General features: G+C 42.2%; 1 protein-coding gene across 2 annotated transcripts in view; it reads left to right on the forward strand.

Annotated features, from left to right (window-relative positions):
• Positions 1-25,963, forward strand: part of LOC124721975 (metal-response element-binding transcription factor 2) — a 112,295-nt gene that overhangs the window by 74,632 nt on the left and 11,700 nt on the right. For both annotated transcript variants that reach the window (XM_047247143.1, XM_047247142.1), the window contains 5 exons: positions 15,488-15,682; positions 17,123-17,295; positions 17,509-17,704; positions 17,934-18,001; positions 18,157-18,330. In XM_047247143.1, the coding sequence (XP_047103099.1) occupies positions 15,488-15,682; positions 17,123-17,295; positions 17,509-17,704; positions 17,934-18,001; positions 18,157-18,330 (806 nt within the window). The remainder of the gene's footprint in view (positions 1-15,487; positions 15,683-17,122; positions 17,296-17,508; positions 17,705-17,933; positions 18,002-18,156; positions 18,331-25,963) is intronic.

Below are 25,963 nucleotides of genomic sequence, written 5' to 3' on the forward strand. Positions count from 1 at the left end.
TTGCACATCTGTTCACCCTTATACATTGCCACAGACATTGTTCACCTGTCGTCTATGGCCTATGCTGCACCACAGTTGCCTCAGTGTCAGTCTTTCCATGCATGGTGTACTTTAACTGTGGCAGCATGCAAACTGTTTACAAACTTAGTCATTGCAGAAATGCTTCAACCCATGGCTCAAAAGCCAATGACCATGCTGTTTAGGACATCAGATAAATCGTTCCGTTTACATATTACAGTGATGACCGTACTGTTTTCTACATCACCTGACATGTTTTAAATACCATCCACTGCTAGTGCTGCCACCTGCCATCTGTGATTTGTTATTGCACATTGTCAGACATAGGTGGTGGTCTCATTAATATGACTGGACTATGTAGTTTGCCACCATTTAGAAAGTAGGCTGGCATCAATGTCATATCACTCTTCTTGAGTGATGTGTCTTGAGTTTGTTGCAGCTTCTATATTCCTATTAAAATGGTGTTTAGGTTCTCTTCATCCACACGAGTGTGACAGAGATTCTGCCTGATGCAGTATTTGATGGAGTCTATCATGCATTCTCACCAGCGTACTCAACAAGCCATCTGTGATGTTGTGTACTTCCCGGTGATTGCATGGTGGCAAGAGTAGTAGTGTATGTCAGTATGCTGGACAAGAGTTCAGACAGTTTTGTGTTGTCTGCATCAAATGTTGTAGCAGTGTCTGAGTAAATGGTGAGCATTAGAGTTCTATTTCCTGCAAAGTGTTGCATCAGAAATCTGTTGGTGGACATATCAGTGGCAAGTTGAATATGAATTACACATGGTGTAGCACACATGAATAGGACCATGCATGGTGTCTTGATTTTGCATCAAATTTTAACATACAATGGTCCAGCAAAATCAGCTCCTGTTACATTAAATGGTCTTGGAGGTTGAACTCTATCTAGCGGTGGTGGAGCCTCCATTTCTTCATATCGCCCACTGCGTATTATCTTGCAAGACAAACAGTAGTGAAGAACTCTCCAACCAGCTTGATGTCCTCACAAAACCCAAAATTTTTCACACAGTACATGCGCCAAGATGAAGCAGCCTTACATGCATGTGTTTGATGAGAAGCTGCATGAAATGATGCATCCATCTGGTTTAATTGGATGCTTCTCTGAGTTGGACAATGCAGCCCATTGTAGCCTATTACTGAACTGAATTATGCCATCAGACAGGAATGGATTTTATCAAGCAGTCTTCAATGCTTTGGGTAAATGTTCTTCCATACACAATGCATATAGTTCAGCAGTGAATAGCTCCTCTTGAACTCTTCTGATCCAGTATGTACGAGTGTTTTGTAACTCCAAAGCACTAGAACTACCTATATTTCTAGTCTTACTCTTCAAGCTCTCAATAAATTGAAATAAAGTGGGCAGTTAAGAGCAGTTCTCGCCAGTATGAACTGAATTTTGCAATGTTGAATACAGGTTCAGTAATGGTGACCAGAGTGACATCTGTCTGGGTTTTGGTGCTGACATAGGTAGAGCTGGGATGTCCAGTGGCCTGCCTTCTGAAAGCTATGTGGACCACACCACAGGATGTCAAGTGTTACTAGTAGGTCTGCTTTTAGTCCCTGTGAGAGATTATGTGCGGAATTGACTTAGTGTTGTGTAGGTCAGTGTCTCTGTCACTCGAATGAAATTTTTCAATTTTGTTTCAATCCTGGAGTACCCACTCTAAATTGACTGTTGAACCACTTCAAAAACTGGCTTTGTTGGCATCACACTCTATTTTCTGGGAAAAATAATGAAGGTATCAGGAGCCAACCAATGCATTGAGCAATTCAAACGATATCACCTACTTTATTAATGACAGCCTTTTCTTGCTGTGGACAGTATGTGCTGTGTAACCAACTTCAGTATTTGTCCGTACTTACGGAACAGCACCATAAGCTCTTTTGTATGCATCACATGACACATGCACTTCATATGATCACTTACGTCTGTCATAACTATCCATCTGGGAATGTGCAATGATGACATGTGATGAAGCTTTGGGATCCAGGAGTGCCAATTACATGCAAAATCTGTGGGCAAAATTTCCTCTCATGCAAGACCTCTCAGCCATGTGTCTTGGAAAATGAGTGTAGCAACAAACCCAATGGGTGTGAACAGACCAAGATAGTCATAAAACTGATCTGCTGTTTGAAGAACATTTCTCTTAGTTGCCAGTTTTTCACTTAGGACTTCAGCTGTGCTTTGGTACTCAGTGGAGACAGTCATCATCAGTATTCCAATTGATTCCCAAGACTTGTGTTGTGGGATTTGTTCCAAGGCCTTTGGCATGCCATATTGCCTCTAGTTCCTTTGACTTAATCCACCATTTGCAAAGTGGAAGGCTTATTTGCAGTTCATGATAGACAGCTGGAGTGTCATTACTGTCTCTCATGCTAACTACAAAATTTTACATTAATATATAATTGTTAATGAGTGCTGACATGGATCGATATTTATCACTGTAAGGTGTTGCTAGCTCCTGTGTAGCAGCTGACAAAAGGAATGGACTTCGCGAGTCCAAATGCTAGATAATGTGTTGTAGGCACCATTCTGAGTCTCTTCAACGCGATACCAAAGGAACAGAGTGAGATTTCTGTCCACTTCATTCAAGGTCAACTTAGGAAAGCTTGATCCACATCATATACTAGGCCCATTCGAGGGTTTGTGGAATTGTAGCATGGTTGCAATCATGTCTGGCAGTAAATTTGGTCCTGTTTCGAGGAAGCCATTTGAAGATGGAGAGTAGGGTGCATGTGACAATGCCTTAAACATGAACCTCTACTCAATGCTTCTTCCACTGCTGCATTTCTTCTCTATGGGGTGCAGCAGGTAAAATAAGTTTCCAGCCACATAATCCTCAGGAACAGCTTCTACCTGATCTCTTCTAATGTAATTTGACATATTCTCATGATAAATGTGCCTCTGTTCTCCATTCCCATGCAACTTGTTTTGTAGGTTGCGAAGACATGCTTCAGCAGTAGGGTGGTTGCTGTAGAAAAGTATATCCCTCTTCCTAGCCAGGCGTAGAACTCTGCAGCCATTCTCCATGTGGCCTGATTCTTGAAATTCTTGCCATACAGGATGATGAATGGTCATCAATGTTCACTCTTGATGCTCTGTTATGCCAGTTGTCTCAAAGTCCCAAAAACGGTGCACTGGCTCATCAGACATCTGATTGAAGCTACAGTTGTTTTGTTAATTTCTGCACCAGTTCTGTTTCCACTGAGATCATAGACAAAGATTGTGGGAATAACTGATGAAGGTGATACTTTGGTTTTTCCAAGGTCACAATTTTTCAATAATAATCACCTCCAATTAGGAATTAAATAGGTATATCTTCAGTGTCTCCTCTCAGATCTGTCAGCCGTGTACCCTCCATGAAGACCATATCTCCTACTTCTTGTGGTTCTCTCAGTTGATGACAGTTTGTTGCTGCTTTCGAAAGCTGTAACTGATATATGTACGATGGAGTATCCCATCATATCAAAGTGAACCTTTCTCCTTGAGAGGAATGCTGTGCAGAATGACTCAAATGTCATTATTTCCAAACTTGTTGTTTCACTGACAGTGAGTTGGAGACACTCTATCAATGAATGGTGGATGAAACTTGACTGATTCCCCGTGTCCAGGATGGAACATTTCATTTTATTCCTACCAGTTGGTCCTCTGATATTCTCACAAGAAATTTGTAAGTATGTGAAGTTAGAACTCATCGTTTCAATCTCGTTCACTGCTGTGAAGTGGCAATTACAGATGGAAATGTGGCTCTCACCTATACATTTCGCACAGGATGCATTTCTCCATTTAAAGTACTGATTTTTGTTGCAGCCATGTCCAAGGCATAAGAGGCAGCAGTTCAGTTTCTTTATGCTATCTATTCTAGCGTGCAAGCTTCCATCCTTTCAACAGTCTTGGCCCCAGTGCTGCTATTCTTCACAGTCCACACAGAAGGGGTCTGGGTTTTGTTGCTTCTTCTTATCACCTATGGAATACGGATGCTGTGGATACATAATTCTCTTGTGGAGCGGTATCTCCTTGTTTCTTTGTTAAGAAACTCCATGAGTTGTGTGAGATTCTCTTCTTGAACCTTTTGTCTCTGTTCGTGGATAACCTAGTTTCCGCAAATTTTTTCCAGAGATGCATGTCACAGTTGGGGGGGGCAAGCATTCTCCCATGGTAATCTACATCCTCTCCTAGTGCACTTAGTGGTTGAAACCACTTATGGCACTCAGTCTAGATGCCATTGAGAGCCTCTGGATTGCTTGAAGTTGCAGAATCTGTGTCACCTGAGAAAGGATGCAGTTTGGTAATATGCAACTTGATGTTCACGTAGGCATGTTGGCGAGCTATTTAGGTTGACAAATGACTATCAGCTGTATTTCTTACCCCAGAACATGCTCATTTTGCCTTGTTGGTGTAGTCTTTGCGAGTTTTCGTGTCAGCCTTGTATTCCATATCATCCAGCAGCTGAGTGTGCTCAGCTCTTCTTAGGTTTCCTGCAGGCACTCCTGACTTGTCTGGTGGCAAGGAAACATTGAACATATTTATCAGGCTCATGAAATGCATTGCATTTGAGCATAGAGTGGTCCCCTTGTGTTGCAGGTTGGGAAGAAATGGTGCCAGCGTCCATAATGGCGTGTTTTTGCTAAAGCCACACAGATGCATCTGTACTAGTCACCCATGTAACGGGATGTCTGCTGTCACCAAGAGATGGCGCTGTTGTGCTGTATTCACTGTTAGCAGCCCTTAGGAATGTTTGCTGTTGCTAACAACACCTCAGCAGTCCCTTTGTATTATGTGAATATCACACCAAGTGCATAATATTGCTTTGCCATCAAAAACATGTACCCAGTACCACCACATACAAAAATGTATGTCAGTGAGTGTGGTACAGCAATGCCGCAGTTTGCAGTTTTGTATACAACACTACTAGATGGTGTAAGTGTCTCTTATTCCTCAACAGTTACTTTCATAAAAATCTGCAAATATAAGATGAAAAATGCTATATGTACAGTTGAATTGAAGTTATTGGTATTGTTTTTGAAAAATTGATTTAAATCATTAACAAATATTTGCTCTGGTATCATAGTCTCTTGTCCAGTTTTGTGTGACTTTTTGATTAGCGTCAGTCTTTAAATAGTAAAAACTGCAAAAAGAGGCCATTAGAACCATGTTTGGATGTAAATCTAGAGACTCGTGGAAACCTCTGTGTGAGATCTCTGGTATTCCTCCTCTGCTATGCATTTACTTTATGGAAATCCTTATATTCTTTAAAATAAATGTAATGGGTGAGGACTGCAGGTTTTTTTTTTTTTTTGAGGCTGTGTCATTCATGGTCACTTTACCAAACAAAATAAAAACTTAAATATGACCCAAATCAGCACTTTCCACATAGGAATTTTATACATAATAAACTTCCCAAAAAAATAAAAGCAAATTATATGAGGTCAAAACATTTGGAAAATCTTTAACAGTCATATTTACAGCATCACTGCTCTTGCTCCATTGAAGAATATTCAAATTTATGAAGGGCACTATATAAATACTTGGTGTATGAAGTGTTTTATTGTAATTTTAAATAAGTTTGGATACTTAAATAAGTATGGATACTTATAAATTGACTTGTCCAATGTCTTATGCATAAGATGCTTTGTAGACAGCAGGATGTACAAAATACAGTCTACAATGTTACTAACACTTCTTCATAGGCCGGCCGGGGTGGCCGAGCGGTTCTCGGCACTACAGTCTGGAACCGCGCGACCGCTACGGTCGCAGGTTCGAATCCTGCCTCAGGCATGGGTGTGTGTGATGTTCTTAGGTAAGTTAGGTTTAAGTAGTTCTAAGTTCTAGGGGACTGATGACCTCAGAAGTTAAGTCCCATAGTGCTCAGAGCCATTTGAACCCAACTTCTTCATAACAAGGAATTCACTTGCATCAGACTAGAGCATTGCGAAATGGATTGTGTCTTGCAGTTTGTAGTAGCGCCACTCATTTTCCTGATGTATGTGTACAAGTTGTGTTCCGACTGTAGCAGGAACCTCTGAAGCTGCTGTATTTTCAAATGATACTGTTACAGATTCAGGTCACAAAGTGAGTAATACAGAAAAGCATATTTTGGGGAGAAGTAACTCTTGGTTCACAGCTAATAGGCTGACTATTAATTGCAATAAAACACAGTACACCCAGTTTCATACACACAGTTGTTTGCATGGAGCTTCAACATACAATGGTGACACTGTAATTGAGGCAGAAGAAACCAGATATTTGTGATTGAGAATAGATGGAGAGGTCTTGTAGAAGGCATATATTCATGATCTCCTGCCGAAGCTTGACATAGCTATCTTGACACCCCCCCGCCCCTCCCACACGGGTCCAGGGGTTAGAATAGGCCTGAGTTATTCGTGCTGTCGTACGAGGCGACTAAAAGGAGTTTCACATATTTCGGTCTTTGTGTGACGGTCTCCTGTAGGATTTGACCTCCATTCTTCAAAATTTTCCCGAAGAGCGAGCCAATTGGGGCAGGGCGGCTTACAAGGTGCATCGTGTCCATCGTGCATTGATATCTTTAGCCCACTTTCTCATTGTCGCATTGCAGTCCTGCCCATTCTCCATCTCTTGGGCCTGGACACCTTCCCGGGTGCGTTTTCACGCATGCACTATGCAGTGTCGATTTCTGCGGCGACGATGACCATGGACTGCTTTCCACCTGATATCCAGCACAGTAGCCAGTCCGTTGTGGTGGGGCTGCCATGTACCCTGTTGGTTGTAGCCCCCTGACCACACAGGGATTGCTCTCCTGATGTCTGCGCTGTTAACCCCCCACGTATGCCAAGGGGTAGATGCCCATCCCCCTGGGGCATCGGGACTCCCAGCAAAGGCCATCCTGCCAGGTGGCCTTTGCTGCGGCTTGGTGGCGCCTGTGGGAGGAACCCTGGTCGGAGTGGGTGGCATCAGGGCGTAGTCCATCATCTCTTGCTGGTGGTGAAACACTAGCAGTCTCTAAGCGATCACGAGCTCAATTCAGTGCACAGAAGTACGGCCCCAAATCACTCCCCTCCCTGGCCACACCATGGGAGGAACGTCAGGCTAAGGATGGCAGCAGATCTTATTCGCCCCGGTACCTTGTATGTTCAAGAGCTGATGGGGAGTCTTTCATGATGATGAAGCCACAGGTTTTTTGAGCACTTAGAGGACAAGTTCGGGGAGGTGTAGGGCTTGTCCAAAATGAGATCTGGGTCAGTCTTGATCAAAACAGCATCCCCTGCCCAGTCACGGGAGTTACTCGCTTGTGACAAGCTGGGGGATGTTTCTGTAACCATCGCGCCCCATAAGAGCTTAAATGTGGTCCAGGGTATCATATTTCATAGAGACCTTCTTTTGCAGTCTGGCGATGAGCTGCGCCCCAATTTAGAGCGGTGAGGTGTACAATTCGTCCGACGTGTCCACCGGGGTCCGAAGGATAATCAGGTTGCCACCCATGGCTTCATCTTGGCCTTTAAGGGTGATACATTGCCTGAGAAGGTCAAGGTGATGGTCTACCGGTGTGATGTAAAGCCCTATATCCCTCCCCCCAATGCGGTGCTTTAAGTGCTGGAGGTTCGGCCATATGTCTTCCTGCCGTACTTCCAGTGTCACGTGCCGAGATTGCGGACGTCCACACATCCCAACACTCCATGTGCCCCGCCTTCCATCTGTGTCAACTGTGGAGAGCACCATTCGCCTTGCTCGCCTGACTGCAGGATTCTCCAAAAAGAAAGGAAAATCATGGAGTACAAGACCCTGGACAGACTGACCTACACTGAGGCTACGAGAAAATTTGAATGCCTGCGTCCTGTGCGTATGACATCTTAAGCCGCTGCTACAACAGTTGTGGCACCATCAACTCTGCCAACCTGGGTCAGCTCTCAGAACTGGAAGACTACACCTGCCCCTTGATGGTGGGGGGCATTTCCCTCCCTGTTGCTCCTGCACCACTTGCTTTGGGAGCAACATCCCCTCCAATCATCGGGGACATCTGTCCCCACTTCTAAGCCAGAGAAGCATAAGTCGTCTTCGGCTTCTCTCCCTAGGAAGGGGTCCCTTGGGTCACTCCCTTCCCAGGTTTCGTCTAGTGGGAAAGGTGGCACCCACCAGTGGCTGAAGAGCCCAAAAGCAGCTGGTCCTACGGCTTCACGCACATCCTGTCCCAGAGACTGGGCCAGTGAAGTCCTCCCAGCCACGGAAACCCAAGAAGCAGCGAGAGAAATCCAAAAAGAAAACCCCTAAGACCAAGGAAATTGCAGTGGCACCCACACCACCGCTACCTACAAGCTCTGCGGCTGAGGATGGGGTAGAGGTATTGGCGTCCGCTGATGCCCTAGATCTCGCCAGACCCTCATCCACAATGGATATAGACTGCTCAGGCAATAAATCGATGGCAGCAGGTGACTCCGAGGTGTAAACTGCCTTATTGAATGTTCCATGCCTTCCCAGTCTCACGATGACTTCATTATCCCGTGGAATTGGGGCAGTTTCTTCCACCGCCTGGCTGAGCTATGGCAACTGTTAAGCTGTACACCTGCTTTCTGCGTTGCCCTCGAGGAAACCTGGTTCCCGACAGTGCGGACCCCTGCCCTCCGCAGCTATAAGGGATATTACAGAAACCGTAGTGACTATAATCGAGTGCCAGGTGGAGTTTGCATTCATGTCCTAAACTCGGTCTGTAGTGAACATGAACATGTGCCCCTTCAAACCCTTCTAGAAGCTGCTGCTATCAGAATAAGGACGACACAGGGAATAACCGTCTGCAATGTATATCTTCCTCCAGATGGTGCAGTACCCCTGAATGTATTAGCTGCACCGATTGATAAACTCCCGAAACCTTTCCTACTTCTGGGAGATTTTAATGCCCATAACCCTTTGTGGGGTAGTACCATGCTTACTGGCCGAGGCAGAGATGTCCAAACTTTATTGTCTCAGTTCGACCTCTGCCTCTAAATACTGGGGCCGCCACACATTTCATTGTGGCTCGAGGTAGTTACTCGGCCATTGATTTATCAATTTGCAGCCCAGGACTTCTCCCATCTATCCACTGGAGAGCACATGACGACCTGTGTGGTAGTGACCACTTCCCCATCTTCCTGTCACTGGCGCAGCGTCAGGCACATGGACGTCTGCCCAGATGGGCTTCGAACAAAGCAGACTGGGGAACTTTCACCTCTGCTGTCACCGCTGAATCTCCCCTACACGGTAACATCGATGTGCTGGTTGAGCAGATGACTAGCATAGTTCTTGTTGCTGCAGAAAATGTGATCCCTCTCTCTTTAGGGTGCCCAAGGTGTAGCCGGCCGGAATGGCCGAGCGGTTCTGGGCGCTACAGTCTGGAACCGAGCGACCGCTACGGTCGCAGGTTCGAATCCTGCCTCGGGCATGGATGTGTGTGATGTCCTTACGTTAGTTAGGTTTAATTAGTTCTAAGTTCTAGGCGACTGATGACCTCAGAAGTTAAGTTGCATAGTGGTCAGAGCCATTTGAACCCAAGGTGTAAGGCAGTCCCTTGGTGGTTGGCAGAAGTTGCTGAAGCAATTAAGGAGTGTCAGCGAGCCCTACAGCGGGATAAGTGGCACCCTTCCATGGAGCACCTCTTTGCCTTTAACGGCTCCATGCCCGTGCTTACTACCTTAGCAAACAATGGAAGGAGGGGTGTTTGGAGACATACGTCTCCACCATTGGGTGCCACACAGCACCTTCCCAACTCTGGGCAAAGATTAAACGTCTTTTCGGGTACCGGGCCCCAACAGCCGTCCCCGGTGTTACCATAAATGGCGAGTTATGTACCGACGCAAACCCATTTGCCGAGCACTTTGCTCGAGCCTCTGCGTCAGAGAATTGCCCCCCAGCCTTTCGCACACTCAAACAGCGGCTGGAACGGAACTCCCTGTCATTCACTACACGCTGCAGTGAATCCTATAATGCCCCATTTACAGAGTGGGAGCTCCTCAGTGCCCTTGCACATTGCCCCGACACAGCTCCTGGGCCTGATCGCATCCACAGCCAGATGATTAAACATCTCTCATCTGATTACAAGTGACATTTTCTCATCATCTTCTATTGGATCTGGTGTGATGGCGTCTTTCAGTCTCAATGGCAGGAGAGCACCACCTTTCCAGTGCTCAAACCCAGTAAAAACGTGCTTGATGTGGATAGCTATAGGCCCATCCGCCTCACCAACGTTCTTTGTAAGCCACTGGAATGTCGTTTGGGTCCTGGAGTCGTGTGGCTTGCTGGCTCCATGTCAGGGCAGCTTACGCCAGGGTCACTCTACCACTGATAATCTTGTGACCATCGAATCTGCCATCCGAACAGCCTTTTTCAGACAGCAACACCTGATTGCCGTCTTCTTTGACTTACGTAAAGCATACGACATGACTTGGTGACATCATATCCTTGCCACATTGTATGAGTGGGGTCTCCAGGGACCACTCCAGATTTTTATCCATAACTTCCTGTCGCTCCGTACTTTCGGTGTCCAAGTTGGTGACTCCCATAGTTCCATCCGTATCCAGGAGAATGGGGTCCCACAGGGCTCTGTATTGAGTGTCTCTCTATTTTTAGTGGCCATTAACAGTCTAGCAGCAGCAGCAGCAGCAGCAGCAGTCAGGCCCTCTGTCTCACCTTCTCTGTATTCAAACGACTTCTGCATTTCATACTGTTGTTGCTGAGCGGCGCCTCCAGGGAGCCATCCACAAGGTGCAGTCATGGGCTCTAGCCCACGGCTTCCAGTTTTCAGCCGCAAAGTCATGTGTCATGCATTTCTGTCGGCATCATACAGTTCATCTGGAACCCACACTTTACCTTAATGACAATCCACTGTCTGTAGTGGAGACATATAAATTCCTAGGACTGGTTTTCGACACTCGAATGACTTGGCTCCCTCATCTTTGTCAGCTTAAGCAGAAGTGCTGGCAGCACCTCAATGCCGTCTGTTGCCTGAGCAACACCAATTTGGGGTGCAGATCGTTGCACACTGCTGCAGCTCTATAGAGCCCTTTTCCAATCCCGAATTGACAATGGGAGTGTGGTTTATGGTTCGGCAGCACCTTCAGCATTGCATTTACTCGACCCTGTGCACCACTGTGGGGTTCGATTGTCAACAGGAGCTTTTAGGACGAGTCCTGTGACCTGGTGGAGGCTGGTGTCCCTCCACTACAGATCAGGCGTGCACAACTGTTTGCCAGTTACGCAGCACACATTCATAGTTCCCCTGAGCATCCGAATAAGCGTCTGCTTTTCCCGCCTGTGGCAGTCCTTTTCCTGTATCGGCTGCCCAGATCAGGGCTAACGATTGCGGTTCGCGTGCAGTCCCTTCTCTCCGAACTGGAGTCCTTCCCTTTACCACCTCTGCTTGCGGCCCGTTCACATTTCCCTCCATTGTGTACGCCTCGGCCACAGCTACGTCTGGACATTTTGCATGGCCATAAGGACTCCATTAACCCCGCCGCTATCTGCTGTCACTTCCTCTCGATTCTTGACGTGTTCCAGGGCTCTGAAGTGGTTTACACCGACGGCTTAATGGCTGATGGTCTCATAGGCTTCGCATATGTTCATGGAGGACATATTGAGCAGCACTCCTTGCCAGTTGGCTGCAATGTTTTCACTGCAGAGCTGACGGCCATATTTCGTGCTCTTTGAGTACATCCGCTCATGCCCTGGCGAGTCATTTTTCCTGTGTGCTGACTCATTGAGCAGCCTACAAGCTATCGACCAGTGCTACCCTCGCCACCCTCTTGTAGCGTCCATTCAGGAGTCCATCTATGCCCTGGAACAGTCCCGCCGTGGTGTTTGTGTGGACCCCAGGACACGTCGGAATCCCCAGCAACGAACTTGCCGACAGGTTGGCCAAACAGGCGACACGGAAACAGCTTCTGGAGATAGGCATCTCCGAAGCTGACCTGTGTTCTGTCTTACACCGCAGGGTTTTCAGGCTTTGGGAGATGGAATGGCATAACAGCACGCATAACAAACTGCATGTCATTAAGGAGACTATGAACATGTGGAAGTAAAAGTCTTCCATGTGGGCCTCCCGCAGGGAATCAGTTGTCCTCTGCTGGCTCCGCATTAGTCATACGTGGCTAATGCGTGGTTACCTACTCCGTCGCGAGGACCCACTTCAGTGTCACTGTGGCTCCCAAATGACAGTCGTCAATCTCTTGCTGGACTGCCCACTTTTAGCTTCTCTGCAGCAGACTTTTAACTTTCCCAGCACCCTGCCTTTGGTGTTGCCCGACAATGCCTTCACAGCAGCTGTAGTTTTATGTTTTATCCGTGAGAGTGGGTTTTATACTTCTATGCATGTTTTAGCACATGTGCTTTGTCCCTACGTGTCTTCCACCCTAGTGCTTTCAGGGTGGAGGTTTTAATGTGTTGCAGAGTGGCTGGCTTTCCCTTTTTATTCTCATAGTTGGCCAGCCACTGTAATCTGCTTTCATGCTTTACTCTCTCCTTTTTCTAGCGTCTTATTTTCTTGTCCTCTTTTGTTCCTTTTAGTGTTCGTTGCCTTCCCTTTGTTTTTGTGGCTTTTCCTTTCTTTCCGTTTTGTTAGATGTTTCGTTTGTTTTATTCTGAAACTTGTGGCACTGTTTTATTAGGAACAAGGGACCGATGACCTCGTACTTTGGTCCCTTCTCCCGCCTTTAAACCAACCAACCAACCGTAGCTATCTTGACAATTAGAGTATTGTTCACAGCCAACAACAGTGATTCACTGAAACTTTTTTATTGTTCGTATTTTCGTTTCTTAATGTCACACGAGACAACAATGTGAACTAACTAAATTCAGGCACACAAACTCTTCGTTGCCTAAGAATGAGCCAAGAGGGCCATATGTGGTGTTAATATATTAATCTCATGTACAACTTGAACAAGTAAGGGATTTTTATTTCAACTTGCTTGTGGGTAGTAGCCACTCCAGTTTTTTTCCCCCAGATTGAAGCTAAAAAGTTGCTCTCAGAAAACTACTCTTGTTTCAAGTGAAATAGTTTTGGTTCATTACATTGTAAGTGTGTAAGTGCTATTGTTCTTATATTGACTCTGTTTATATGCTGTTTGAATAGTTTACTCTTACGTAGAATGGAAATATTAGTTTCCTGACTGTCAGACATGCTGCTACTAATTACCAGGTGTATCCACAGCATAAAGTGCCATTGACACAGTGTAAAGAATATAGTGAATGTCGGTTCGGATATAGTGTTGTATGTATTGCTACATTTAATTCCGTAGGAAAATATCAAGGCCCATTTACCCTGCTCCTGATATCTTACAAGGGGACCACACAGGAATCAGATTTTTCTAATTTATGTTTATGATACATGACATTCAAAAATCAAATGTCAGTCATCCTAAGCAGTTTGATGTACCCTCATAAAATCTCAAGAAAATCAACTTTGCAGTTCTCATTAACTCTGTGAAGATAAGACAGTTTTCGGCGGGCCAAATGGTTCTGTCGGTCAGTATTGCTTGACATTGATAATCACTGGATCGCTGATTTGAGTCTTCGTTCAATCATTAATTTTTTAATTTCTTTTTCATTCAGTTTGAATACTTATGTCATTTAAATATCAAATGCCCTCAGATAGTACAGCCTTGTGATATTTATTTTTACCATTGAGTAAGAAACTTGCGTGCCTGCAAAACTGCGCCTTCATGATTGAACCAGGATGCAAAATCAGCGACGGAGAAGATTACATAAAAATTTATTCAATTGTTCCATAAAATTTCGGGCGTGCAGCCACATAAATTGAGCTGCTTCTTCTTATGCCACGAAAACATGAAAATTTATTCAATAGTTCATCACCAGGGGTCGTCTCCACTCTTTGCGGAAATGATCAGGTATGTGTGGTTCCCTTTGAAATGTTGCGATAAAAGAGAAATTTTTATGAATGTAAATTAAGTTTGCTTTCCTATAAATATGTTGAAAAAATTGTGACTTTAAAACTGCAGAATTTGTATGGTGTGCTGGACGCAGTGAAAATTATTGCTTTCTATGTTTTTTGTGGCGCTTCTCTGACTTGCATGAGACTGCATCTGTGGCATAAAACAGTGGACACAGTCCAAATAAAGAGGTGATTTACAACTTATATTCCTTCATTTTTGTACCAAAAATTTAATTTTTTTCTTCTTTTTAATATAGTAAACAGTCTTCTATAAGACATTGGGAATTAAGGATGTATATTTGCAGTACAACCAGGAATTTTGCATGTGATACATAATTAGATATAAGATGATGTATGTTTTTCATAAAAAATGATAGGTAGCGATGGTTATCATATATTTGATGAATTATATATTTAAATGATTTACATAATTGAATTGGATGAAAATATAGAAAAGTAAAGATAATGAACAAAATGAGTCTCGAATCAGCTATTTTCAGTCTCAAATGCTACCGACTGAACTGCCTTGTTCAGAACACAGTGTAATTCTGAATCCATTGTCCTTCGTAAACAATTTAATGTATATTTTTAAAATGTGGCTGATTGGTAAATGTGAATCTAAAATGAAACCCCTGTTATTCAAGAAAGTCAGTTGTTGGTTGAAATAAAAATGGGCTATTGGAAAACACTTTGGAGAAAATTATTTGATGGCAAGTCAGTCTGAAGCAGTAATTATGTTGTGCAAAGTGTGGGTTATCAGAGAGTGACATGTCAAAATGTACCTGAAATAAAGTGCTGGTAGTGTAATGAGTGAGAATTTTTCTTATGTACAGTTCCCATTATGATTGCAGGTTTGTACTTTTCTTCCACTAAGGCATCTTTAAGATTTTTCTAAGCCTGTGATTTTTTAGTAATCATCCAACTTCATTTAAAATAAATCATTGAATTGTGTCAGTCAAATGGTTAAGCTCAAATTAAGTGAGAGCTTCCCTTGTGTATTGTGTTGTGTTGCAGACCTTTCAGGTTGCACTTGCAGTATTGACTGTAAATAGAAGGCTCTTGTCATGACTTGTCACATTTCTCCAGTGGATTAGATGTGGAAGCTTGTTCTCAGTGTGCTGTGTATGATTTGTGTTCATTTTCTTTAATGTCTCATAGGACATTATTTATGGGAAAAGAGTGGGTAAATATGTGAAGTTCTTTAAACACATCCACTCATTTCCTGTCGCTATTGCTAAGTGAAATTTATTTTCATCGTTGAGGACTGTGTGCAAAAATAATCACATCAGTCACTCTTCCTTAACAATCAGACTATTGAATAATGCCTGCAATGAGAGAGTTCAGACCCCCCCCCCCCTTTTTTTTTCCAAGGCTGTGACGTACTTGTTTATTTTATTTTTATCTCTCTCTAAATCATGTGTTAAATGTGTACCTTGTGTGGTATGTTTTGATGAGCAGATGGAAGTCTGTTGTAATGTGAAATGATGTTATAGACTTTTGTTATGATATTTGTAATTGTCTTATGTGTTGGTACTGACATATTTCTTCATTTCAAAGCCTCATGTAGCCAAAGACTGCTCTGAATCAGATTCTGAATGGATCTGTAAGAGGTGCCTGGAGAACATGCCAGCTAAAGTAAGGGATAGTAAAAGTACAAAAAAGGACACAGTTCGAAAAGTGTCAGGCCTGTCAGCAGTTTCCAGGCAAGATATTCAACCAAATCAGACTGACAAACACAAACTACCTTATGATGTAAGTTGTCATCTGATTTAATTTTTGTAATATTGATTTTGCGCGCAAGTACGCGCGTGTGCGCACACACACACACACACACACACACACACACACACACACACACACACACGAGAGAGAGAGAGAGAGAGAGAGAGAGAGAGAGAGAGAGAGAGAGAGAGAGAGAGAGAGAGAGAGAGAGAGAGCAGGGGGGGGGGGTGCTTAAAACAAAGGTATAAATGCTTTGTGTAGAAACAAAGAAATAGGAGTGCTACTAAAATAGAAGCTAAGGAATTTGTGGGGTGCGGGTGGGGGAGAAGAGATTAGGGGCTAAAGTAGAAATGATGACAAGCAAAAAGTGTCGAGCATTCTCCCGTCAGGCATCCATTAACCTGCAAAGCTTTGTGACGTGGGCTGGGTGAAGCTGGAAAACAATAATATTGTCCTTTCCCGATTATTTCTACTTGAATTGTGCCTTTGTATGAATGGGCTTTGTACTTATTTCTGTGACTCTGTGCACTTGCTATCAGTACCATAATCATGTAAGCTATGGGAAAGTTATGGTCAATGTCTGTCTGTGAACTGTGTAGTGGTGGGCAATGTTTTTCCATGTGTTGATAATTGTTAAATACTGGGCTGGTACCATGTTCCAGCTCAGATACTACGGAAACATTTAGAAAACGTTTTCACACTTGAATATGAGATTTACTTTAAGTGCAGACAGATTGGGTACACAAATGCTGTCCCAGGGGGGAGTGGTGGAATCAGGAAGGGCGTCCGGCCACCAACTGTCACTATTATTGCCAACACCTACAAAACAATGTTTACCCCATAGAGAAACAGGAAGAGTCAAGGAAAATGATAATTTGATGATACACATACCAAAGGATTACTTAATCCTTGTCACAGTAGTGGTTATTACATTACATGGGACAATTCATTATGTTTTCCAGCATAACTAAAATAACAGTTATCGGATTCCATAACTGCAGGTGTGTTGCCAACTTGATTATTGGTGCTGGATTTCTGGTAGCAAACACACACACACACACACACACACACACACACACACACACACCACACACGTTTCTATCTTTATCTATTTATTTATTTATTTCCGTTAACTTTCCTTTCTGCCTCTTGCGATCCTCAACAATTTTTAGTGTGTTGCATGTTCTCAATGGAATGCTTTGCTTTGTGCTGTCTTAAATATTCACAGCATTATAAATTTGTGGCAGCTCAGTGTATATGAAGATTTTAACCTTTCCAAGTTATAATTTGATTTCAAAATTTTAGTGAATATGGAGTTCTCTAAATTGTTGCTTGAGCATTTTTCATTGCTAGTTATCTTTGTAGCTATAAAATGTAGTTTAAGGCAGGGTGGCAACATTGGCCACTTTTGGAGATGATACACTTTAGTTCTATGTTGCAATGCCATTAAAGAAATAATTCAAACTTCAGCCAGATGTTCTGACGTGGGATTCTGCTCATCGGGTTAACTTGGAACAACGATATTGTTACTGTGGAGACAGTGGAGAATGGTTTATGCAGATGTTACAGTGTGGGCGTTGCCAACAGTGGTTTCATGAAAGATGTGTACGCTGTTTGCAGTATCCTCTTTTTTGTGGAGATAGGTGAGTGATTTCGTGTTTTTAAAATATTTTGTAATAAATATAGTAGAATTCTTGCTGTGCATAATGTACCATATTAAACTGTGAACTGTTGTGGAGCGATGAGTTCATCACAGTTGTCACTTATGTGAATAATTTAGTATGGGATTTAGAAGCTTTTGCTGAGTATATGCTGCAGTGTCTGACCACCAGCTAATCACACAATTTCTGTTATAGGTTTTATGTATTTGTTTGTTCATTATGTAACCACGGAAAGGAGTTTGTGAGACGGCTTGAGATGAAATGGGTTGACATAATACATTTGACGCTATTTAATCTAACCGTGTATAACGCCAAGAAATACTATGATCTAGATACTACTATAGTTCCATATGTTAACAACAACTGGACCGCATTTCAGCTTCCACCAAAGGTAAAAAAAGGAAAAATATCATTAAAATCTTTGTAGGCAGGTCTTTGTGTTTGAAAAATTCTGGTGGTTGTAAATCAGTTTAGAGATAAACATTGTGTGTTGTTGGATACTTCATTTCTGTGTCAGCTAAGGATTACAATTATTTATTAAATAGTGACTAATATTTATGATGGTATAAAATACTTGCAGCACTCTAGGTTAATTGTTCTCACCTTCTTTGCCCCTGTAGATCCTCGATATAGGTGTAGAAGAAAGGAGAGACAACATACTATCAGTATTGACTAATAATAGAAATAGGTAAGAATGTCAGCAGCAATTTTATTATTAGATGTTATAAGTTTAATAACTATTGTAATAATTGTATATTCAGTTTTTATAAACTGATCATGGGACTGAACTTTGAGTGGAATTTCTTCTCCTGAATTTCCTTTGATAATAAAATCATCCATCAGGTTCAAATGTGGCCGTGAGATAAAGAAACGAACAACGATTTGGGGTCTTCGTGTACGTGTTCCTCCACCTGCACCAACATTTACACTGCCAAGTGTTCGACCAGTCAGTGATGCTGTATTAAAGGAGCGCTGGATGGGAAACAAGCGGTTAAAATTCCTTCCACCCTCACTAAGGTAAAATAGCCACAATGTTTCACCGATTTTACAGCTAATTATTTGAGATCAGAGAATGATCTGATTCTATTATTAAAATGTTTACATGTTGGACACAGCTCTAGGGCAGCTATACAGACGTTCTCTCTTTAAACTGCACTACTGTCATCGTCTCACTTGTTCGATTTACTGTTTAATACATGAACAACTGTTTAAAGCTAAATAATAATCATACAGCCGGCCTCATAGATTGAACAATTATTCAATGACCCTCCGTCTCATGGACAGGGTGAGCAGCAATTTATGGCTGTTTGTTGATGAGAATGCGGTGTGTACCAAGCGAGGTGGCACAGTGGTTAGCACACTGGACTTGCATTTGGGAGGACAACGGTTCAGTCCCACCTCTTACTATCCTCATTTTGGTTTTCCATGATTTCCCTAAATCGCTTTAGGTGAATGGTGGGATGGTTCCTTTGAAAGGGCACAGCTGACTTCCTTCCCCATACTTCCCTAACCCGATGAGGCCGATGACCTTGCTGTTTGGTCTCTTCCATCAAATCAACCAACTAACAAATGCAGTGTGTGTGAAGATATCGTTGAGTGACTGTAGGAGGATACAGGTTGACTTACGTAGAATTTCTAGTTGATATGATAAATGGTAGATTGCCCAAAATGTAAGTTAATGGGGACGAGTAGGAAAAAAAATTGTGACATTCAAATACAGCATAAGTAGTGTGCTGCTTGACACAGTCCCATTGATTAAATGTCTGAGTAATGATGCAAAGTGATGTTAAATGAAATGAGCACATAAGGGCGGTAGTGGATAAGGTGAATGGTCGACGTCAGTTTCTTGGGAGAATTTTAGAGAAGTGTGGCTCATTTGTAAAGAAGTCTCTATGTAGAACATTAGTGCAACCAATTCTTGAGTAGTGCTAGAGTGTGTGGGATCCCAACCAGGTCTGGTTAAAGGAAGACATTCGAGCAATTCAGAGGCATGCTGCTATATTTGTTACAGGTAGGTTTAATCATTGCGCAAGAGTTATGGAGATGCTTCTTGAACTCCAATGCTACTCCTGGAGAGAAGTAGTTTTTTCCTCAAGACGCTATTGAGAAAACTTAAGAGAACCAGCTTTGAGGCTGACTGCAGCAGGATTCTATTGCCACCAACTTACATTTCATGTAAGGACCACAGTGGTGGCTTGTGGAGTATGAATGTAGATGTAGGCATAAACACGTATTTCATAGTTGTTGGTAGTCGTAGTGGTCAATATTTTGTTAGTACTCTTATTGCAGAAGTTAAAATAATCAAAAAGTCAATATGAAATCACGGTGTGAACCGAATCATTGAAGGGTAACTTGGTGAACGGACATCTGAAGAGTGAGGGCTAAGATAATTGAGCAATATGATGTCGCACCCACCAACATCTGCTGTCACAATCACAGACCGTGGAACACCAATTTTCTCAGCAGTATACTGTTAATTCGTGCAACATCAACAGTAGACTTTAATGTCAGTATTTCATCCTATCTGAAACTTATTCTTGATTGATTTCAGTGAGTCATGAGGAATAGCATTATTGGTGTTTATATTTAACTTTCATCATAAACAAGGGAGGCTCATTTGTAGAGACAGGAAAAACTTTATTTTTTATTATTTTTGTCAAACTCAGTGTCATTTTTTGACAGATTATTTTTCAAGTATGTTCTTTGTATTTTCCTTATTCCATTGTTTTTTAGTGTTGCATAGGAAATTTAAAAAAAACTCAATTACAATAACAATACCTAAGAAAAAGATAGGTTGCTACTCGCTGTAAAGATGACACATTGAGTTGCAGACAGGCAAAGCCTCCTTCAGGAAAGGAAAAAAACACACACACACACACACACACACACACACACACACACACACACACACAAAAGCAAGCACACCTCACGCACACATGACAGCCATCTCCGGGAGTTCGGACTGGAATTATGTTTACGTATTGATGTCACGCATTTCATTCACTTCCATTACTGGAAAAAGAAACCTTTGTTACATCTATTAAGTCTAATCCAGGGGTGGGAAAACGTTGCACGCGGCTTATGAGCGCACAGCGCTGCACGTGTGCTGCTCCCGTGCAATCGTCGACCGAGGCAGTGGCAACAGCCGGCAGGTTGCGGTTGTGTAGTACCAAGCTAAGCTGCGGACGTTGATGCGAGGTGACCACTATGTAGTGAACATTGTATTTCAAGAACCGGAAAATGCAGAATGAATCAAGGAAACTGAGAAGTGGAGATTGGCTCCCTTTTAAAAAGGAATGGTAGAATCATGTTTTTCTGTGTGCCAAAACGTGAAAATTCGAAATGTTTAATATGTGACTGTATTCTCACTGGTCAGCGGAAGTTTAGTATTGAACGCCATTATAATAAATTTCACAGGGACGAGTACGATGTTATTGTCGGATTCTGAGCGGATGGGGAAGTTGACTGACTTTAAGAAGAGTGATCTTACGAACTAGATGACTCTTACGTAAGTCGCTGTTGTCACAAGAGATCTGCTACTTTCTTTCGTCATGTGTCTCATGTAACTGATTTAACATTTTATGGAGCACTGTTTTCAATTTTTCTGGGCGACAACAATGATGGCCCAGCGGTACATGCAATTTATAAATGCTGATTTAATTTGCCTCACTGAATGCAAATCAGTTTCGAGCTATCACTCTTTCTCAGCGGACTTTAAGTCATCGTATAAGTGCCAGGGCAGGTGACGTTTACTGTCAATTAAGGAGTGCAGTGCAGGACTTGATTGCATTTTCCATCACACTCGATGAGTCCACAGATATTTCAGACACCGCGCAATTAGTGATTTATGTCCGCGGCGTGGACACTGCTCTGCACATAATAGAGGAATTTTTTTAGATATGATATCTTTAAGAAGCACGACCACCGGTGCGGACGTCCTAAAATCCGTTGAAGAAGCTGTCGATTCAGACGGCTTAAACTGGGAACGTTTGGTGTCAGTGACAACAGACGGAGCACCTGCAATAAAAGAGGAACAAATGGGATTTGTTAGATTACTAAGTAAAAGGCTACAGCGTACAGAAGAATCATTGTGCAGCATCCACTGCATTTTGCACCAAGAAGTACTCTGTGCAAAAGCAAGTGGTTATTCGGGCAGTTAATTATTTGAGATCACACCGGCTTACATATAGACAGTTCACACATATATCGGGCTTACATATAGACAGTTTCACACATATTTAGCTGAAATTGGGGAAGAGTACAGTGACATACCATACCACAGTGATAAAATTAATTGTTGGTAAGGTGGGTACCAGGTTGAGATTCATTGGGAGAGTCCTTAGAAAATATAGTCCATCAACAAAGGAGGTGCCTTACAAAACACTCGTTCGACCTATACTTGAGTATAGCTCATCAGTGTGGGATTCGTACCAGGTCGGGTTGACAGAGGAGATAGAGAAGATCCAAAGAAGAGCGGCGCGTTTCGTCACAGGGTTATTTGATAAGCGTGATAGTGTTACGGAGATGTTTAGCAAACTCAAGTGGCAGACTCTGCAAGAGAGCCGCTCTGCATCACGGTGTAGCTTGCTGTCCAGGTTTCGAGAGGGTGCGTTTCTGGATGAGGTATCGAATGTATTGCCTCCCCCTACTTATACCTCCCGAGGAGATCACTAATGTAAAATTAGAGAGATTCGAGTGCCCACGGAGGCTTTCCAGCAGGCGTTCTTCCCGCGAACCATACGGGACTGGAACAGTTAAGGGAGGTAATGACAGTGGCACGTAAAGTGCCCTCCGCCACACACCATTGGGTGGCTTGTGGAGTATAAATGTAGATGTAGATGTAGAAGGCCGCTGGCTTAGCCGCGGTAATTTACTCAAAAGATTTTTTGAGCTGAGAATACCAATAAATCAGTTTTTAAAGGACAAAGGAAGGTATGATCCCAAATTAGAAGATCCAGAGTGGGTTGCCTATCTTGCATTTTTAGTTTACATTACCAGCCACATGAATGCATTGAACACAAGTTTGCAAGGAGAAAATCAGCTAATTTGTGAAATATCTTCCAGACATTAAATGTATTGTAAACTCCACGTGTGCTAATTAAATAAAACATATCGTAGGTAATAGGTACTGTTTCAAACCATGATTTCTTTCAAGCACTCCTACTAACCTTATTCCTTCATTCAATAAAGCAAGCTAGGAAACAAAACGCATTACAAAGGGAGGAGCGGAGAGACTGTATGGTGGGGAGGGGAGAGAAGCGGGTGGCGCAGAACACTCGTTAACTGCACACGAGCAAGTGCACCGCACACATGCAGGATTCCTGCCCGCCCCTGGTCTAATCCATTAAAAACATATAACTCTGCAACAAAATGACATTGAAAGTCTTTTTAAAAGAAAGTGTTGTCATAGCTTTAAAAGTTTTGTTTCAAGACTTTATGCCACTGAAACACCAACACTTCATTATATCTGAAAACTACTACTTGCAGTCTATAATTGAACTGGAAGCTAAACTGTCTTCAGCCCAACAAGAGACATTAAAATTGCCCATGTTTTCTGCTAACATGGAAAGTTACTTTTTCGCTTAATTCTGAAGGGATTTGTAACCCTTCAGAATATCTACATTGCAAAGCCTTACATTCCAAGTGCATATAACAGATTCTTTGCCATGTAATCATTTATAAAGTTTTTGCATTATCCAAGGATTGAAATGAGAACCTATGGCTGTGAATACAGACTTGGCAGTATATGTGGCAATGAGAGTTGGCAGCCTAGTTTGAAAGTGCAGCACCGTGTGTTTGTGTTCCTTTCATCTATTTGTGAAGCTGTCTTTGTGTTTCTCAAAAGATTGCTAGTTTCATCATTGCTTTTCACATAGTGATGAACATATCCTCAAACTTTATAAACTTGTTTAGAGATAAGTTTTATCCTCTGACATCACAATTCCCAAAAAATTTGCTCAACAAATCATACCAAAACTGTGTGTTTTGTAAAGATCTTGTATGCTCCTAACAGCCAATCGCAACACAAAATGATCTGTCACACTAAGGTGTTTCTGGGAATACAGCAGAACACTGAGAGTGTTTATCTGAATACTTGCTCAGTATTATTATTTTCTGAAATGGAGTCTGTGGTGACAGCTTCATATGTATCATAGCCCAAGGTCTGCTTGATTGGCTGATACTAACAAGCTGAACAAGCTGCACATTGATGTACAAATTTGGGAAACTAGAGTTCAGTTTTCATATTTATACTTGGTTACCACAAAAATATATAGTTTAGCTAATCCACCGTATTGAATATCTCTCCAAAGTGGGTTGATTTTTCTAAGATTTGTTGTACTAAAGGATCAGGAAACATGATACTGTCAGATAAAACTGTTACCAGCTGATTTCCATTCTTTGCACTGTAAATGAATGGTAATTTTATTTGCATACTTCAATAAACTGTGGAGTAAATGTGTGTGGGTCAGAGATAAGACAGTCAGTACAATTAGATAACTTTCTCAACCAACTCAAGCGTTTCCAGTTTGACAAATCACAGAAATCATACATTTCATGTATGCACTCTGAGAGGAATTATTACTCTGATCTTCAATGTCAGGTATTCTAAGACACCATCCGTTTTAATGATTAATCACATAATTTTTAGGCACTGTGGGTTTGCTGCCTCTGCACATGCTGTGTTTTATTTTGTGATGCATAAAGTTTATTATCTGTGACTGACACTCTTCTGGCCACTGTCCTATCGCTGGTGCTTGCATGTTTACTCCCCTGTAAATCATTGTATCAAGTGCTTTTAATTCAGTCTTTGCTTCACCTTGAAGATAGTTGTATGGTCAACAGGCAGAATATGGGAAGAAGAGATATTGCTTTCCTGGATGCACATCTGAAAGATGATGGACATATGCTATAAATGTAGGTTTGCCTTTCTTCAGTCTATCTTCGAAGATTTTATTGTTAGATTGGTATTGCCTCATGTGTTATCGCATTTCTCTGAAATTCAAACTGATCTCTGAGGTAGGCTCATACCAGTTTTTCCACTCTTCTGTAAGTAATGCGTGTCAGTTTTTTACAACCATGACTTTTAAACTAATGGTATGTCAATATTAAGTCTGAGGGTATTTTGCCTTTCTCAGGTGTGGTAACTGAAGAAAACTTTGTAAGCCAAGTTTGCTAAAAAATTATTTTATTGGACGAGGACCAGTTTCAACAAAGCTATGCAGTTGTCATCAAATCTGCAAAAGATGAACAGAAATTGATAGGTTAAATGTTTTACAATCATCAATAAAGACTTGTAACATAACCTATATAATTATATTATGCATTAAAACATATTGTCCATCAGTGTCGCAAGTCTCTTTACATTGCCTATACTCTTCCCACTATCATGAAGATCACTGGAAATCGGCATATCAAATGTAAAATTACTATGTATTGTGTGGGTTACAAGTGTTCATGTACATCCACCAGGTGACATGGTGACAGTTGACTGGTTTTTCATCTTTTATACAGCATAAAACATAGATACATAATTCCATATAATTGTTAATACATTGTTAAGGAACATTTTTATATACACAAATATATAATCCAAATCAGAGAAATATAAAAATTTTATGTATAATTCAAGTATATAATTTTGATAAAATTTGTTGGGCAAAAATATGTATGACCCACATGAGGGAATGAAGAAATTATTAGGCTCGCAGTGTGTTAAATGTAGACAAGGTCTTAAAAAGAAAGTTATTTTCAAGGAAGGATATCAGTATTATGGTGCAATCTGTGTCATGTTTCTAATTTACATCTGAATGCCCGTACTTAAGTTTAGGTTTTCTCATTGTAATGGCTAGTCAGTATACGTGGTGCAGCATGTAAAACCAGCTTGTTGTATGTGGGCATATCGATAATAATGGAAAATGAGAAATGTCGTTCAAACAGTCATGCAAGCACTAACCATTTCCTCTTATGTTCTGACACTGCGCGGAACTTTGTTGTTGGGTAACACAACTATAGCTGCAGCCAGTGAAATTTGTTGAAATCAGTTGAGGAAAGGACCTTGTCGTGTGAAACTGGTTTTTTGTGTGTGTGTGTGTGTGTGTGTGTGTGTGTGTGTGTGTGTGTGTGAGAGAGAGAGAGAGAGAGAGAGAGAGAGAGAGAGAGAGATAATGTCGTATTAGGTTCACGAGCATGTTGCCATTGTTGAAGTGGTCATTTGCACTGGATCTTTTGTGAAAACAAAGAACTTGTTTCAGGAGAAATTTCCAGGACATTCTGTGCCAGCAAAAAGCATCCTACAGGAATTGATTGAAAAAATGGCGGCATACAGGATTGATTCAATATGATTCCAGGAACAGACCAGTACCTGTCTGCACACCTGAATTGAAGTGGCAGGTGCAGGAGATAGTAACAAGGAGTCATCGTAAGTCAACCAGGAGATTGAGTCACAGGTTTGTGCAAGTGAGAGAAGTTGCAGATGTGTTTTAAGGGGGCTGAAGTTAAACCCATACCGGATAAGTGTTCTGCAAGAACTGAAGGAGCCTGATCTGTAGAAGAGAGTGCATTTTTGTTCATGACTGTTGAGAAGTATTGCCAGTGGTGTCGTGGACCCACTAAGGCTCATCATGAGTGACTAGGTATGGTTCCACCTCTC

The sequence above is a fragment of the Schistocerca piceifrons genome, chromosome X, assembly GCF_021461385.2.
Source record: "Schistocerca piceifrons isolate TAMUIC-IGC-003096 chromosome X, iqSchPice1.1, whole genome shotgun sequence".
Classification (NCBI taxonomy): Eukaryota; Metazoa; Arthropoda; class Insecta; order Orthoptera; family Acrididae; genus Schistocerca; species Schistocerca piceifrons.